Source organism: Raphanus sativus, chromosome 6, assembly GCF_000801105.2.
Source record: "Raphanus sativus cultivar WK10039 chromosome 6, ASM80110v3, whole genome shotgun sequence".
Classification (NCBI taxonomy): Eukaryota; Viridiplantae; Streptophyta; class Magnoliopsida; order Brassicales; family Brassicaceae; genus Raphanus; species Raphanus sativus.
This window is the reverse complement of record NC_079516.1, coordinates 42,203,531-42,216,578: the sequence shown is the minus strand read 5'-3', so window position 1 is coordinate 42,216,578 and position 13,048 is coordinate 42,203,531. Positions and strand designations below refer to the sequence as shown.

Below are 13,048 nucleotides of genomic sequence, written 5' to 3'. Positions count from 1 at the left end.
ACTATTAAACTACAGAATATAATGGTAAAAATCTCATTGATTATAAGAACTAACAAAATAGGTTTATATTTGTTACAACCACAAACAATTAAAATATTAAAATATCTCACCGAATATATAAAACTACCAAATCGAGCGTCAGTATTTATATCCTAAATTAACTTCACAAAGAATTTTAGTTATAACAAATATCACTGATTACAAATCTGAATATATTCTAGCATTATATGGTAAAATACAATAATATACTGGTAGAAAATATAGAAACTAGAATATCTATAATTATTCATATAGACATTGATGAATAACAAGTTTTAAATGGCACCAAATAATTGTTAACAGCTAATTAGCTAATCCATAACCATTTCAACAAATAAATATCATTATTACAATATCAATACTAAAAAAATATAAGCAAAATTTTGGACCCAACTTTATTTTAGATAGAATAATTTTAAAATATTATACACTATAATATTTCTAAATTTCTAAAAGTGTATCTACATATATTAATATCAATGAAAATATCCTAATAATTTTAGTACCTATATCCAATTAGTATATAAAATCACATATCATTTAGGTGAAATTAATATAAATGTATATTACAAGAAAATATAAATACAAATATGTTTTAATCAATGTTTTAAAAACTGACTCATACATTAACCAGGTTATTTTTAGTTATTGGGTCATTTTAATATATAATAATATATATCAATATTAAAAAATAGAAAATCATGTTTAAAAAATATAGTAAATTTTTTTTTTCATTTCATATAATATATAAAAAGATAATGAAGTATTTTTTTGTAACAAGTTAGAGTTACGACAAATAATAAAAATACAATAAGATTAAAATTATTTAATATTTAAATATCCAATGAAAAATTAAAATTAAATTTTTAAATTTTTTAAAAACTACAATTTAAATCAGATTGGATTGGATTACATTTCCGCTATTATATATCGGATCACCGGGTGTACCGTTCGTCTGCAGATCTAAGTCAAGTTTAAAAACGCTGATTTAAGTGCAAATTTTTTTAAATAGATAAAAATATTACAAATTAACAAAAAACATTGTAACATTATTTATAAAAAAATTCATCATAAAATATTCCATGGTTTCACCAAAACCTAATCCCCTTTCACTTATTTTTCATCAATTTTTTTAAAGTTAAGACAAATGAGTTTTCTTTGTTTTTAAGACTTAATAAAAATGAGATAAGTTTTCAGTCATTTAATATTAGGCCTAAATAAGTTATCTTGCTACTACACTAATTAGGAAAAAAAATATGTTTTCAATTCAAATTGTCAAAATATTAAAAAAAATTCCAATCTGTAAACTACAATAAAATGTTAAACTAAATTATAGTATACATGATCACAAGTATGAAATACAAACCCGTGCTTTTTAACCGCGGATCAAAATCTAATTTATAATTAAAAAGCATCTCAGATTACAGTACATATCAAGATCTCAAAAGTTTTTATATTTTTTGAGACCCAATCAAATTTTATTCTTTTTTAAATGTATTTCTGTTGTATTGTCTGTATAACGTAATATTTTCTAGTCCGTTAAATCCCAAAATCAAAGATCCAAGATACAAATGGAAAGAAAAAGGGAAGCAACTGTTGCATTACTATATGAACTCAGATCAAGGCTCGTGGACAGTGTTTAATACAACGTTTTTTTTTGGGTAAAATGTTAAGCTTATTCAATACAACGTTGGTAGCAGTTATTGTGAGGTCGACGAGCAACATCACAGTTCCTAAAACACAAAGCCCGTTTATCAATTTTGCTCGTACCTGAAAATTATAACAATCATTTAACGTTTAGACTGTCTAACTCAGACAATAAAAACATAGAACAATCGAGATCTCATATAACAATTACAGGGTAGATAATAAGTCTTAGCGTTTACAGACCATCAAACTAAATAGCAGATATTGTAATTTTGGGTATATGGATCGTGTCAAGATCTCTAAAACAATAGGTAAAATAACTAAAACGACTAATATTATTTTAAAAAGAATTATATTACATAACAAATAATATTACTTTTTTTTTTGGTCTAAATGTCAAAATAATATTACTTCTATTTTCACCAACATTTTAGAGCATACAATATTTGTTAAAGTATATAATTTGTGATTTTTTAGATATACACATATATATATAATATTTACAAATATTATATGTATATTTTTAAAAAGCTATCAAAACAAATATGAACAAGAAAACTGGATCGGATTTCTAATCGGATAATATTTTACAGTCTACATCAAACTCAATGTTGATATGAAAGTAAATTAGTATTAGAGAAAAGGAGAGTCTGAATACTTAGAGGGTAGGCGCATTGAAGGAGACAATCACCACATGCAACACTTCTGTAGAAGAGGTCACATTGATTTTGGCACCCTGTCGTTCTTTTACACTCGTCAATAGACATTGCATTCACACCGATCACTAACAGAGCCATACTCATCATTATCTTCATGATACTCGCCATCTCTCTTTACTATATAGATTTTTGAAATTTTGATTCAATACAGTTTTGTTTTTGCAAAGAAAAGGAGACAATAGATTATTTCTTGTTTGATGTTTTCTTTGGTGTATCATTAGTGCTTATTTATATACTTATTAAAAATTATTATTTTTATTAGTCATCGTACTAAATCTATAAGGTTTGACTGTAGTATTAATTACATAATAACTAGATTTTGATCTGTCCTTAAAAGGACGAATATATTTTAAATTTTGTTTAAAAAATAATTTTTATATTTAAATATATTTCAAAAGTAAATTTGGATTATATATATGTTAAATATTATTAGTTATTTATTAAAAATGTGGGTTGTAAATAATTGGACTAACCATTTATCAATTGGACGTGACGTGGTTTTAATAAAATAAATATTATTATTTTTGTAGAATAACATATCAATTTAAAACATAATCTAAATTGAAAGTTTAGATTTCAAAAAATTCATGCTTGATTAGTTATTTCTATATAATTTCGTATTGAAACTTATAAACCATTAATAATTATATTCTTGAAAAGCTAGATTCAAATTAATTATGCTTGGTTGTAGGGAAGGAAATTAAAAAAAAAATCATCAAACGGTAATTAGGAAATTAAAAAGGTTAAGTTTAGAAGAAAATCATGTTTTATTATACGAAAATCTCAAAATTTGATTAATATATATTGGGAGATCGTCTATATATGGAAAACTTTTGAAAAATCAATTATAGTAAATGTTCAATAATCACATGATTTATTATGAATAATTAGGATTATTATATCATTAGTTTCTAATTGGTTAGTAATATTGTATTTAAATAATAATAATATTTAGAAAGACCATATTGTAATCTAGGTGTAAACCGTACTAACCGGTTTAGAGTCAAATAGTTGTAGTTTTATATTCGTTAATTTTAAAAATCAACAGAAAAAAATTAATGATTATTTTTTAATTTTTGGTATAATATTATATTAATGGTTTGACTCACTAACATTTCAGAAAAATGTCGAAGGCTATTGCCACCATAATTTGATTTAGTATATTAAACCGGGAAGATTCAATCACATTTGGATGGCTTTGAGTCTTGATAAAGTTTAATTCAAATGATTATTGTATAAGATATTAAAATCTTGATAAGAATGTACGTATATCTATAATATTATTTGAAAAGTTAATTTCCTATGTGTCATAATGGTTGATTATATGTATACCTTTAATAAATTAAAATTATTACAGTTAAATATTTTTATTGATTTTTTAATTCAGTTTCTTTTAAAAAAAATTCCAAATAACCTATATGATAAAAATGAAACATTTGTAAAATTTAAAAGCTAATTTAAAAAACGAAAAATATATGTCTATATAATATGATTTCATTAAAAAGAAAAGTTCACATAATAATAATATTTCATTTAAAAAATAACATAAAATATAATTTTAAGTAATAAAATATTCTATTTCTATCTATATTCAAATTACACTATACATGTGCATTAATATATTCTAAAGAGTTTCATGGTATATGGACATCATTCTAATTTTTTAACATTTATTTTAGTAAAACTTCATATGTTACTTCGATTAGTTGACTAATATAATATAATGGAATATCATTAATAAATATTGTAACATAATAATTATTCCCATCACCAATATAAATTCGGTTTTATTGTAAACCAAACCGGTTTATTGATTACACACTGATAACAAATCTATTTCTTTCACGTATTCACGGTAATATGATAACGAGACTACTTTTTCACGTATTGGGGGCCATCTTGGAAACGAGGATGTGGGCAAAAAATATATATATATATAAATGTTAGAGAAATGAAAGTCACAAAACTTTTTCTTTTCAACGAGTCAACAGAACTTTTTTTTTTTTTTTTGAACTTTAAGTCAACAGAACTTTTATAACTAAGAAAGTGAACAAGACATAATGTCAAGGTGATACTGGTTTGTTTAATGTTTTTCAAAGAACTGATCAATAGCTAGGTGAAACTATTTTCATTTCGTAGTGTGGAATACGTCATCCAGGATTGTCTGGTCGAGAAATATGCACTGAAAAATAAATAAATCATGCAATGGCTTTGTGATATTTGGTTGTTAGGAGTGTTCTTGCCATTTGTTTAACGCCCAAGTTAGTTTGATCATCATATGTAGTATGAAGCTCTTATATTGATTCGTTGTTTCGCCAATGTATATTAATCGTAACAAATGGATCTTCCAATTCTAATATGATACTGGTACGACTGACCGGTTCTGTTATTGAAATTTGTTCGCCAAATATCAAGAAATAAATCTACGACTCAGTGTGATGAATGAAATAAATATTATGATCTTTTATATACAGAACTTTCATTTAATTTGAGAACTTGCAAAGTGGGATTTTCTTAACGTGGCAATTGTACACTTAATGATGGATATTTTTTGACAGCCAGTCTATGTAGGCTAAGTTGCTTTGCATCTTTGATTTAGAAGCTAAACGACATCAGCTTTCTGTTTAATGGTGGGAGAATAAAAATTTGCTGAAGTTTTGTTCAATAGCATATGATTTTTTAAGGTGTATAACGACGATGTCCTAAGATTAAGTCTTGTCTTATCCTAAGAACGACAAAATATTATCAAACACAATGTCGATCTCAAAGCTATATCTTATACCCGACTTGGGTTAAGATCCTTGACCCGAAATGTGAGAGAATACGCCAAAAAGAAGGAAGCAGAAGGCCACTCTCGCAACTGTTAATTCCATTGGCATAACAGCTAATACAATATTTTTCTTTCACAAACATATTTGTGCATCTGTATCCTTCTTCTATTTTTTTCTTATTCATCTTCTACATTGATCTCCCCCAATGGTTCTAGCAGCCGAAAACCCCCACCCCCTCCGAAAATCTCAGACAAAAATAAATATATATGGAAAACTAAAACATCGATGATGATGATGATTGATTGATTGATTTACCTCTCAAAAAACAAAGTCAAGAGAAGAGGCAATTCTTTTGTTGTAGTCTTCCTGTGAAAGAAAAGATGTACTTTTTTAGGTGTGGTGGCTAAACCAAGGCCTGACGGAACCGTTCACATGTCCGCTGGAGTGACCCCCTGAACCATTAGGAAGAATCTGAGGTGGTAAACCGATTGGCGTAGGAGGAAGCTGAGGTGGTGTAGTCGGGTAAAGTGTATGACCGTGAGGGAGACCATGTGGCAAACCATTTCCTTTGCGTTGTTGAAGGGCATGGATCTGTCTAAGCCCTTCCTCATGGATCCGAGCTATTGTATCTAGTTCCTTCATCGTTAGAGACTCTAAATTGGCACCGTATAGAGGTGCATGTCTTGAAATCTCGTCTCGAAGCGAGGATTCGAGTGTGTTGATGTATTGCTGTTAAAATAAATCACGTAAGAGGAGTTTGATGAGGCTCAAAACAAAGAAGAACAAGTAAGGAAAAATAAATAAAAAAGAAATGTGTTAGTCTCTGCAAACCTGGCAAGCTTGGAGTTTGGCTTCCATTCCATCAATGTAAGCTTCACACCGAGAAATCTGATCTTCTTTCTCACGTTTCTCTTCTTGCGTTTGCCCTACTGTCTGTGTCAGTCGCCTGATTTCATCCTCAAGCGACTTGCGGAGTTCTTCACGAGTTACATTCTCTGTGGCATACCGTTTCAGCTCTTCTTCAAATCTTTTCCGGGCTGCCTCTGTTACCTTTAGCTTCTCCGTTAGAGCAGTTTTCTCTTTCCCTACCTTCTGTTTTTTTTTTTCACAAAGAAAATGACATCTTGTTAAGTGAACAATACAATCTGGAGTCTTGGACAAATATAAAGCAAGAAGGCTCATCTTATTACAAGTCCGTACCTTAAGTTCATCATGCTTTCGGGTTTTAAGCAAAGAAAGTTGCGTCTCTGCCTCATGAAGGCGATTCAGAAGGCTTTTCTTATCAGACGAGAGCTTAGCTATCTCATCTTCACGTTCTGACCGAACCCACTCCAGTTGACTCTCCACATCCCGAAACTGTTCTACCAGATCCTTCTTTTCCCGAGCAAACCGGTCTGTCTCGGCTTTCATTTCAGACTGCCATATAATAGAGTGACAATAAGATGTATATTCACACTCTTGCGGCACAAAAAAATGAACGTAATCACAAATACCTTAAGACGGGTGTTTGCAGCCTCAGATTCACTTAATTTTTGTGTGATGGCAGATTTCTCTTTTGCCAGAATTTGAATCTCTGTCTTCTTTTCTTCCTTCAACCTGACAAGCTCTTCCTTGTTTGCGCGCAGTTGGTGCCACAGAGCCGCCCTGTCAATATTTGCATGTTCCACAACCTTTTTCAGCATGGCCAAAACGGGTCTCGCAACCTCTTGTTCCTGAAAAATCAGAATAGCAAGAACCTCCAACTCTAGGTCTAACTCATTGCTACCACTCGCACGGCTGGTGAATCTATCTACAAGTCTTGACAATATTTGAACTCTAAAGGGCTGATCAGGAAACCATTTGAATAATATTGTGTAAAGCATTTTAACAAATCCCCTCACTTGAGGATCTCCAGAATGAGCTAATGTCTCCGCAAGATTAAGGATTGCCCTGAACTCAATCCCTTCAGCGGCGAGTTCATCACTGGCTTCTCCCTCCAATACAGGATCCCCACTTGTCGCACTCAGATTTGGGCCCTGAACACGTCGTTTTTCAAGAACCATACCAACAGACTGAGCAACAATGGCTCCACGAGCAACAGCTCTTTCGAATGTTTGAGATGCCTCCAAAGCTAAGCACGATATGGACAACATTTCCAGCAGAATGTAGACATCACAAAATTGTCTGTTTGCATAGAATTCATGCTCATCCATCAAATCCGCCATTTCGGAGGTAGTTTCATTTTCACCAATCAGAAAAGGCCCGCAGGGTAATGTCACAAAACTGCCACCTAGACTGTCGTCACAGTTGATGTCCTTAAGTATTATTTCGGCAATTTCAGCCCAACTGTGTACAGTCTTACTCAAATATTCAAGGACGCAAGCAGACACATCAGCACCCAGAACTTTAAGCCGCTCACGGACGGACCTTACCTGCATAATATTTAGTTTAGAAACATAGAATTGCAACAGAGTACAAAAACCGAGACACAGAAGGCTTACGGCTTCAGGTAGGTGTTGGCACTGGGAGGCAGTTTTAAATATGAAATGAATGGCGGCCACAAGACTTTCCCCATTTGAGTTACTCAGAAGCTCAAATGACTGAAGTAGAATGTGCTCCCACACTTCACTATCACAATCTAACTGGCTAAGAGCATTGAATACCTGTGCCACAGAAAAACATCAGTTGTTTCAAAAAGCATTGTATAATCTTTAGTTTATAAAATAAACTGACACTTTTTCAGGCACTCTATGCCCCAAACTCACAAGAAAAGACTTGAACAAAGGAAGAAAAGGCTAAGAGATCACTTACTGGTTCACGCAATGCTGGTTCAGCTTCAGGCGTTTGAAGCCGTTCAATAAGTGCATAGGCAGCTAGTGGGTGCTCCGAATGCTCAACCAGCTTAGGAATCAAACTAACTAAATCAGGTTGCAAATGTTTGGGCGCTCTGTTTAAAACAAGAGCAATCTTTTGAGCTGAGTGAGGTCGTCGTCTAGGCTCAGGGCAACCTTGTGGAACAGCCGAATCAAGGGTTTTCAGTGAGTTAACAATTAGTCCCAATAGCTCCTCAGATTGTTCTGGCCACTTTGTCTGAAGACCAAAATTTTACCCATTGTCAGAAAAACAAAGTTGCAAAAATAAAAGCTGCTAAATAGGTTTCAACAGTCTGATAACCCCCACCTTTGACTGGACTGGAGCATCAGAAGACTGCCTAGCATATGTTTCAGGGGGAGAAACAGGCTCTATTGCAAGGGCTTTCTCAAGCATATCAATCCCATTCATCCCAGAGCTTTGCACAGCTGAGGTACTGAGGGTAGTAGCATCTGCATCAGATTTAAATCTCTCGTCAACAAGATATTGTGAAGGTTCTGCTGCTCCATTTTCCCTTGTTGACTCCAAAGAAGATGACACCACGCAGCTATCTGTCTTTGCATCCATTAAAGAAGGCTCCGGATGAGAGCCTTCCTCCTCAGAAGGTTGGCAACACTCGACCATGATATCTAGAAGTAAATCAATAATTGCTTGCTGTAGAACTTTAACACCCATCAGCAAATTCATCAGGCTGGGTGAAGATTCATCATTCTTTGTTAGCTTGCTTCTATCATTACAAGATATTTTCGTGGGAAGAAGTAACCGCTTTACTTTAGTAGGGTCGTCAAGATAAACACGCAAACCAGTAAGAAATCCAGCAATTGCACCCGCATCCATTAGCAGCTTCTCTCGAAGTGTAACCTGGGGCTGTGAAGGATTCTCACCAAACGTGAGATGGAATCCAGCTTGGGAAAGAAAATCTTGGAAGGTATCTTCCTCGTCTCCACTTATGCCCTCACTCTCCTCAGAATCAATAATTTCATCAGGATCGGTGGTTAATGCATCTTGGTCATCATCTGAAGCCAAGACCTGGCAAAACATAAAATGCGTAATGCAAGATTGAATGGTCTCCAAGTCTGCATTGAAGAAGGAAAAACTACATGCTGCAGAAGATAAATATACAACAAAGAACAACTATTATGTTGTTTAAGGAATAAATGGGGCACAAACTAACCTCTAAGTCTGAAAACTCAAACCACGGACAGCAATCCAATATATCACACACAAAAACAACAGTGTCACGCACAAGAAACCCTGCATCAGCCTCCAACATGTCAGACACCTTCATGAACTGTAGGACGGAGTTATTCCATGTCTTGGTACATATTGATGACTCCTTCCATACACTTTTGGCCGGATTCTTTTGGTTTAGAATACCCATCTTGTACTTAACCCAGAAGTTATTGTCCACATCTGTACCCGCAGATTGATCACTCTCTAAATATATGCATATGGTGTCAAAGGACTCATATACACCTGTATTATACAAGTCATAGATGAAGCAAATGAAGTTTCATAAACATCAATAATCAAACATAGGCGATGATGCGGAAAAAAAAACACTCACCAATTCGGAGTTCACATCCACCAGCCTGAAAGAACTTGCTAAAAATCTTTCGTGTTTCCATTATTTCCTTGAATGCCAGGAAATTCTCAACTTTCCACGTAAAAGAACTTCTTTTCACGCTGCTATCAATCTGTGAAGCTGAATTAGCTGATTCTGCCTCCACATAGTCTTTTGTAACAGATGTCTCTTTCAAGATAAGAACCTCAGCGGAGAACACAACGGTATCCTGAACAAGAAATCCAGAGTCTTGATCAAACAAACTAGTAAGTGTCACAAACTCGCGCCAACCCCAATCTTTTGCAGCTTTCGAGTAGCGATTCTGAGATTCCTTTGTCACCGACTTCTCCTCCAATCTCTGGTTCACAACTGATAGTCTGTGGCTTACAAAACAGCTCCAATCAGTAGAACTTCTTGAATCTGTCACTTCGAGAAATACTGAAAGATGACATGGTGGCTGGGACTGCCCTGAGGCCATTAAGAGTAAGACAATCAGTTCAGACATTGAACTCTGAAATGTAGCAACCAGACAGCTCAAAACAAAGAAAAAACATACGCTTTTTTAAGCCGGGGCAAATGATTTCATGTCTACTCTATAAAACAAAATATCATAAAAACGTTGTGAATCTAGTCCACTTACATACCTCGGGGATAAACAATAAGTCGACAATCCCGGTTCCCAATTTGAAACCTTCTACTTTTAATGCAAAGACCTGTTATCTTCCTCTTCTTGAGAAGATCCTTCAACCTCGTGAAATTCTCAATTCTCCAAGTGAATCTTCCCATATGCGCATCTGATTTCCTAGCTCCATTCCCGTTATTTCTCCCCACGACCAACCCTCCATTCTTAGTAAAGCTACTGAACTCTTTGATAACATGAAACGAGGTACTAAACACAGCCGTGTCATCCAGCAAAAAACCTGACTCCGGGTTCACAAACTCAGACATCTTCATGTAATCGTTCCATCCCAAGCTGGTGTTATCACCGTTCTTATTATCAGCAGCAAACCTCCCATACGAATCCCTATGCATGTGAGCGCACCCAGGCTTCTGATTCAAAGCCGACATCCTAAACAAACACCAACAGCTCCTATCCGAAACCATGGTCTTATCCGTCTCTTTACTCTCCAAACACATCGAAATGTACTCCTGCGAGTTAACCACGCTCTGGTACACACTAATCCTCAAGTTACACTCCCCAGCCGGGAACACAGGGCTCATAATCTTCTGCGTCTTGATCATCTCCTTAAACAAGCTAAAATTATTTACTCTCCAAGTGAACTTCCCACTCAACACATCCGGCATTGGCCCAGCAGGCTCCTTGAACAACGACGACCCCGAATCGTTCCCGCCACTATCGCGGCTAAAACTGACAGACTCATTGAGAATCAAGATATCAGCAGTGATAAGCAAGGACTCGTTATTAAACAAAAACCCCATCTTCGGATCCAACACACTCGAGCTAAGCGTGAAATCGCACCACCCGTGCGATTTCTTCTTGCTCGAGAACCTATGCCACGAGTCCTTATGGATCGTGAGGGACTCGTCCACGTGGTTGACGATTGAGAGGCGGTAGCTGGCGAAACAGTCCCAGCGAGACGACGACGTTCCGCGGGGGTCCATGATCTGGAGGTAGATGCTGATGTAGCCAGGGAGGGCCTGGGAGTCGCCTCTAGGGTAAACGAGGAGGCGGCAATCGTAGCCTCCCACGTCGAAGTACTTGCTCCACAGTGCCTTGGCTTTGACACGTGTGAAGTGCTCCACCGTCCATCGGCACACGGCGGTGTACTCTCCTCGCCGATCGATGGCCACGATCTCCTGCGCGCCTCCGCTCCCGTCTCGGGACGATCCGACCGGGTGGTCTTCAGCCGGGGAAATCGAGGACGAGCAGAGGGGCTTCTCCGATGAGGAGGATGGCGGGTGGGATAGGTCGATGGGTGATGAAGACGATGAGACTGCATCAGATGAGCTCTGCTTCATCATTTCTATGGAGGTTTTTTTCTTTCTTCTCTCTCTCTCTCTTTCTCTGTTTTATTTTTTTTTTTGCTATCTAGGTTGTTCAATTTTGTTTTTTTTTTTTTGGGTTGCTAGAGAGAAAGGGCAAAGACAGGAGTTATCGTGCGCTTTAGATGGTAACATGCGCGTCCTCGACTTCTCTCCCCTCTCCCATGGCTTTTTGCTTCATTTTCTTTACACCAATTTTTTTTATTATTGCTTTTGTTTTTCCTCTTTTTTTAATATTTTTTTGTTTGTAAATCTATGTAAGTATATATTTTCTATAAATGAAAAAATCATATGATTAATTACAAAATAAAAGAATTCTTCTACTAGTTGTAAAATGATATAATTTTAAATAATGTTTAGTAGAAAGCACCTACATATATATATTAATGAGACTAAGAGGGTCTTATTGAATCAAAAATTTGAGATGATTTCATTTTTTTCAAATCTCCTTTTATTGTATCTAACATTTAGATTAGTCATTTGTTAATGTCGTTGTAATTCGAAAGTGTGAGATGTGATATTCATCGTAAATAGAAAATACGGAGTTTTGTAAATTTATGACGATTTTACAAAAAAACAATTATGTATATACATGGACCATTTTTGGGTATTCAAATTAGGTTCTTTCAGGTAATGAATTTTTGGGTATTTAAATTAGGTTCTACTCAAGTATTACAAACTTTTTTGGTGGGATACAATTCAGATCCTTCCAAATTCGAGTGGGTTCGATTCTTATGTGTAGAAACCTACAACTGAACAAAAACTTATATATTAAAAAATTTCATTAAATAATTTATAAAAAATAATATGTGCGAGCAAATGGATCTAGCTTATCTTATTGAAGTACAAAACATAACTAACTATATTTTCAACAGATTTATTAAATATTTTATTTCCTTATTTCCACTCATCTTAACTATTTTATTAATTGACACCATTTATTATAGAAGTATAAAACAAATACTTATCATAAATCTTTAACATTCTTTTTCCCACTTCTTAATTAATTTATTAATTTTATTTACCATAATGATGTCATTTATTTTACATATTAATCATAATAATTTCACATGTTTGGATAAATTTTCTCCATCGGTAGTCAGAATTCAAGAAACTTTTATTAGTTTACATAATCAGTTAGGTATGCAAGTATCCGATCGGGCAGATTGATTCTTTTGGATATCAAGTTTTTGGGTTTTGAAATTAGTCTTTGTTCGGATATTAAATTTTTGAGTGGTGTTTGAGTCGGATCATTCCAAGTCCGGGTGGGGTTAGTTCTCATGTGTCGAAACATAAAAATGAATAAAACCTTATGTATTTAGAAATATCATTAAACAATTTATCTCACATGAAAACAAGGTGGGAAAAACAAGAGCATGGAGATGAGTATTTTCACGGTGATGGTGATAAGCACCGCACATCAAAAAGGTTAATGAAATAAACAAATGGTCAGG

The 13,048-nt window shown here is 34.4% G+C and overlaps 2 protein-coding genes across 3 annotated transcripts; both read right to left on the bottom strand.

Moving 5' to 3' along the window:
• Positions 1-1,658: 1,658 nt before the first annotated feature.
• On the bottom strand, positions 1,659-2,630 carry LOC108811265 (uncharacterized). The gene is made up of 2 exons (XM_018583310.2): positions 2,345-2,630; positions 1,659-1,809 (listed from the first exon to the last, which is right to left on the bottom strand). Exons 1-2 carry the CDS (start codon positions 2,511-2,513, stop codon positions 1,715-1,717), a joined length of 264 nt encoding a protein of 87 aa, XP_018438812.1. The 5' UTR covers positions 2,514-2,630; the 3' UTR covers positions 1,659-1,714.
• Positions 2,631-5,250: 2,620 nt separating this feature from the next.
• On the bottom strand, positions 5,251-11,678 carry LOC108812105 (uncharacterized). 2 transcript variants are annotated; one of them, XM_018584269.2, is made up of 10 exons: positions 10,235-11,678; positions 9,594-10,058; positions 9,201-9,502; positions 8,336-9,055; positions 7,967-8,245; positions 7,657-7,818; positions 6,670-7,587; positions 6,377-6,592; positions 6,008-6,265; positions 5,251-5,905 (listed from the first exon to the last, which is right to left on the bottom strand). In XM_018584269.2, exons 1-10 carry the CDS (start codon positions 11,571-11,573, stop codon positions 5,567-5,569), a joined length of 4,998 nt encoding a protein of 1,665 aa, XP_018439771.1. In that variant the 5' UTR covers positions 11,574-11,678; the 3' UTR covers positions 5,251-5,566. The 2 variants fall into 2 exon arrangements, with proteins under 2 accessions (XP_018439771.1, XP_018439769.1); XM_018584267.2 differs by having other exon boundaries at positions 6,008-6,268; positions 10,235-11,677.
• Positions 11,679-13,048: the final 1,370 nt, after the last annotated feature.

Bases quoted from the DNA above. Each gene is read 5' to 3' on its own strand.
- LOC108811265 (XM_018583310.2), bottom strand. From the start codon at position 2,513: ATGGCGAGTATCATGAAGATAATGATGAGTATGGCTCTGTTAGTGATC. The intron at 1,810-2,344 runs GTATTCAGACTC...TATAATTTTCAG, and splicing joins TCAATGCGCCTACCCTCTAA to GTACGAGCAAAATTGATAAA.
- LOC108812105 (XM_018584267.2), bottom strand. From the start codon at position 11,573: ATGATGAAGCAGAGCTCATCTGATGCAGTCTCATCGTCTTCATCACCC. The intron at 9,503-9,593 runs GTGAGTGTTTTT...TGTATAATACAG, and splicing joins TGGATGTGAACTCCGAATTG to GTGTATATGAGTCCTTTGAC. The intron at 6,593-6,669 runs GTATTTGTGATT...ATTATATGGCAG, and splicing joins CTGCAAACACCCGTCTTAAG to TCTGAAATGAAAGCCGAGAC.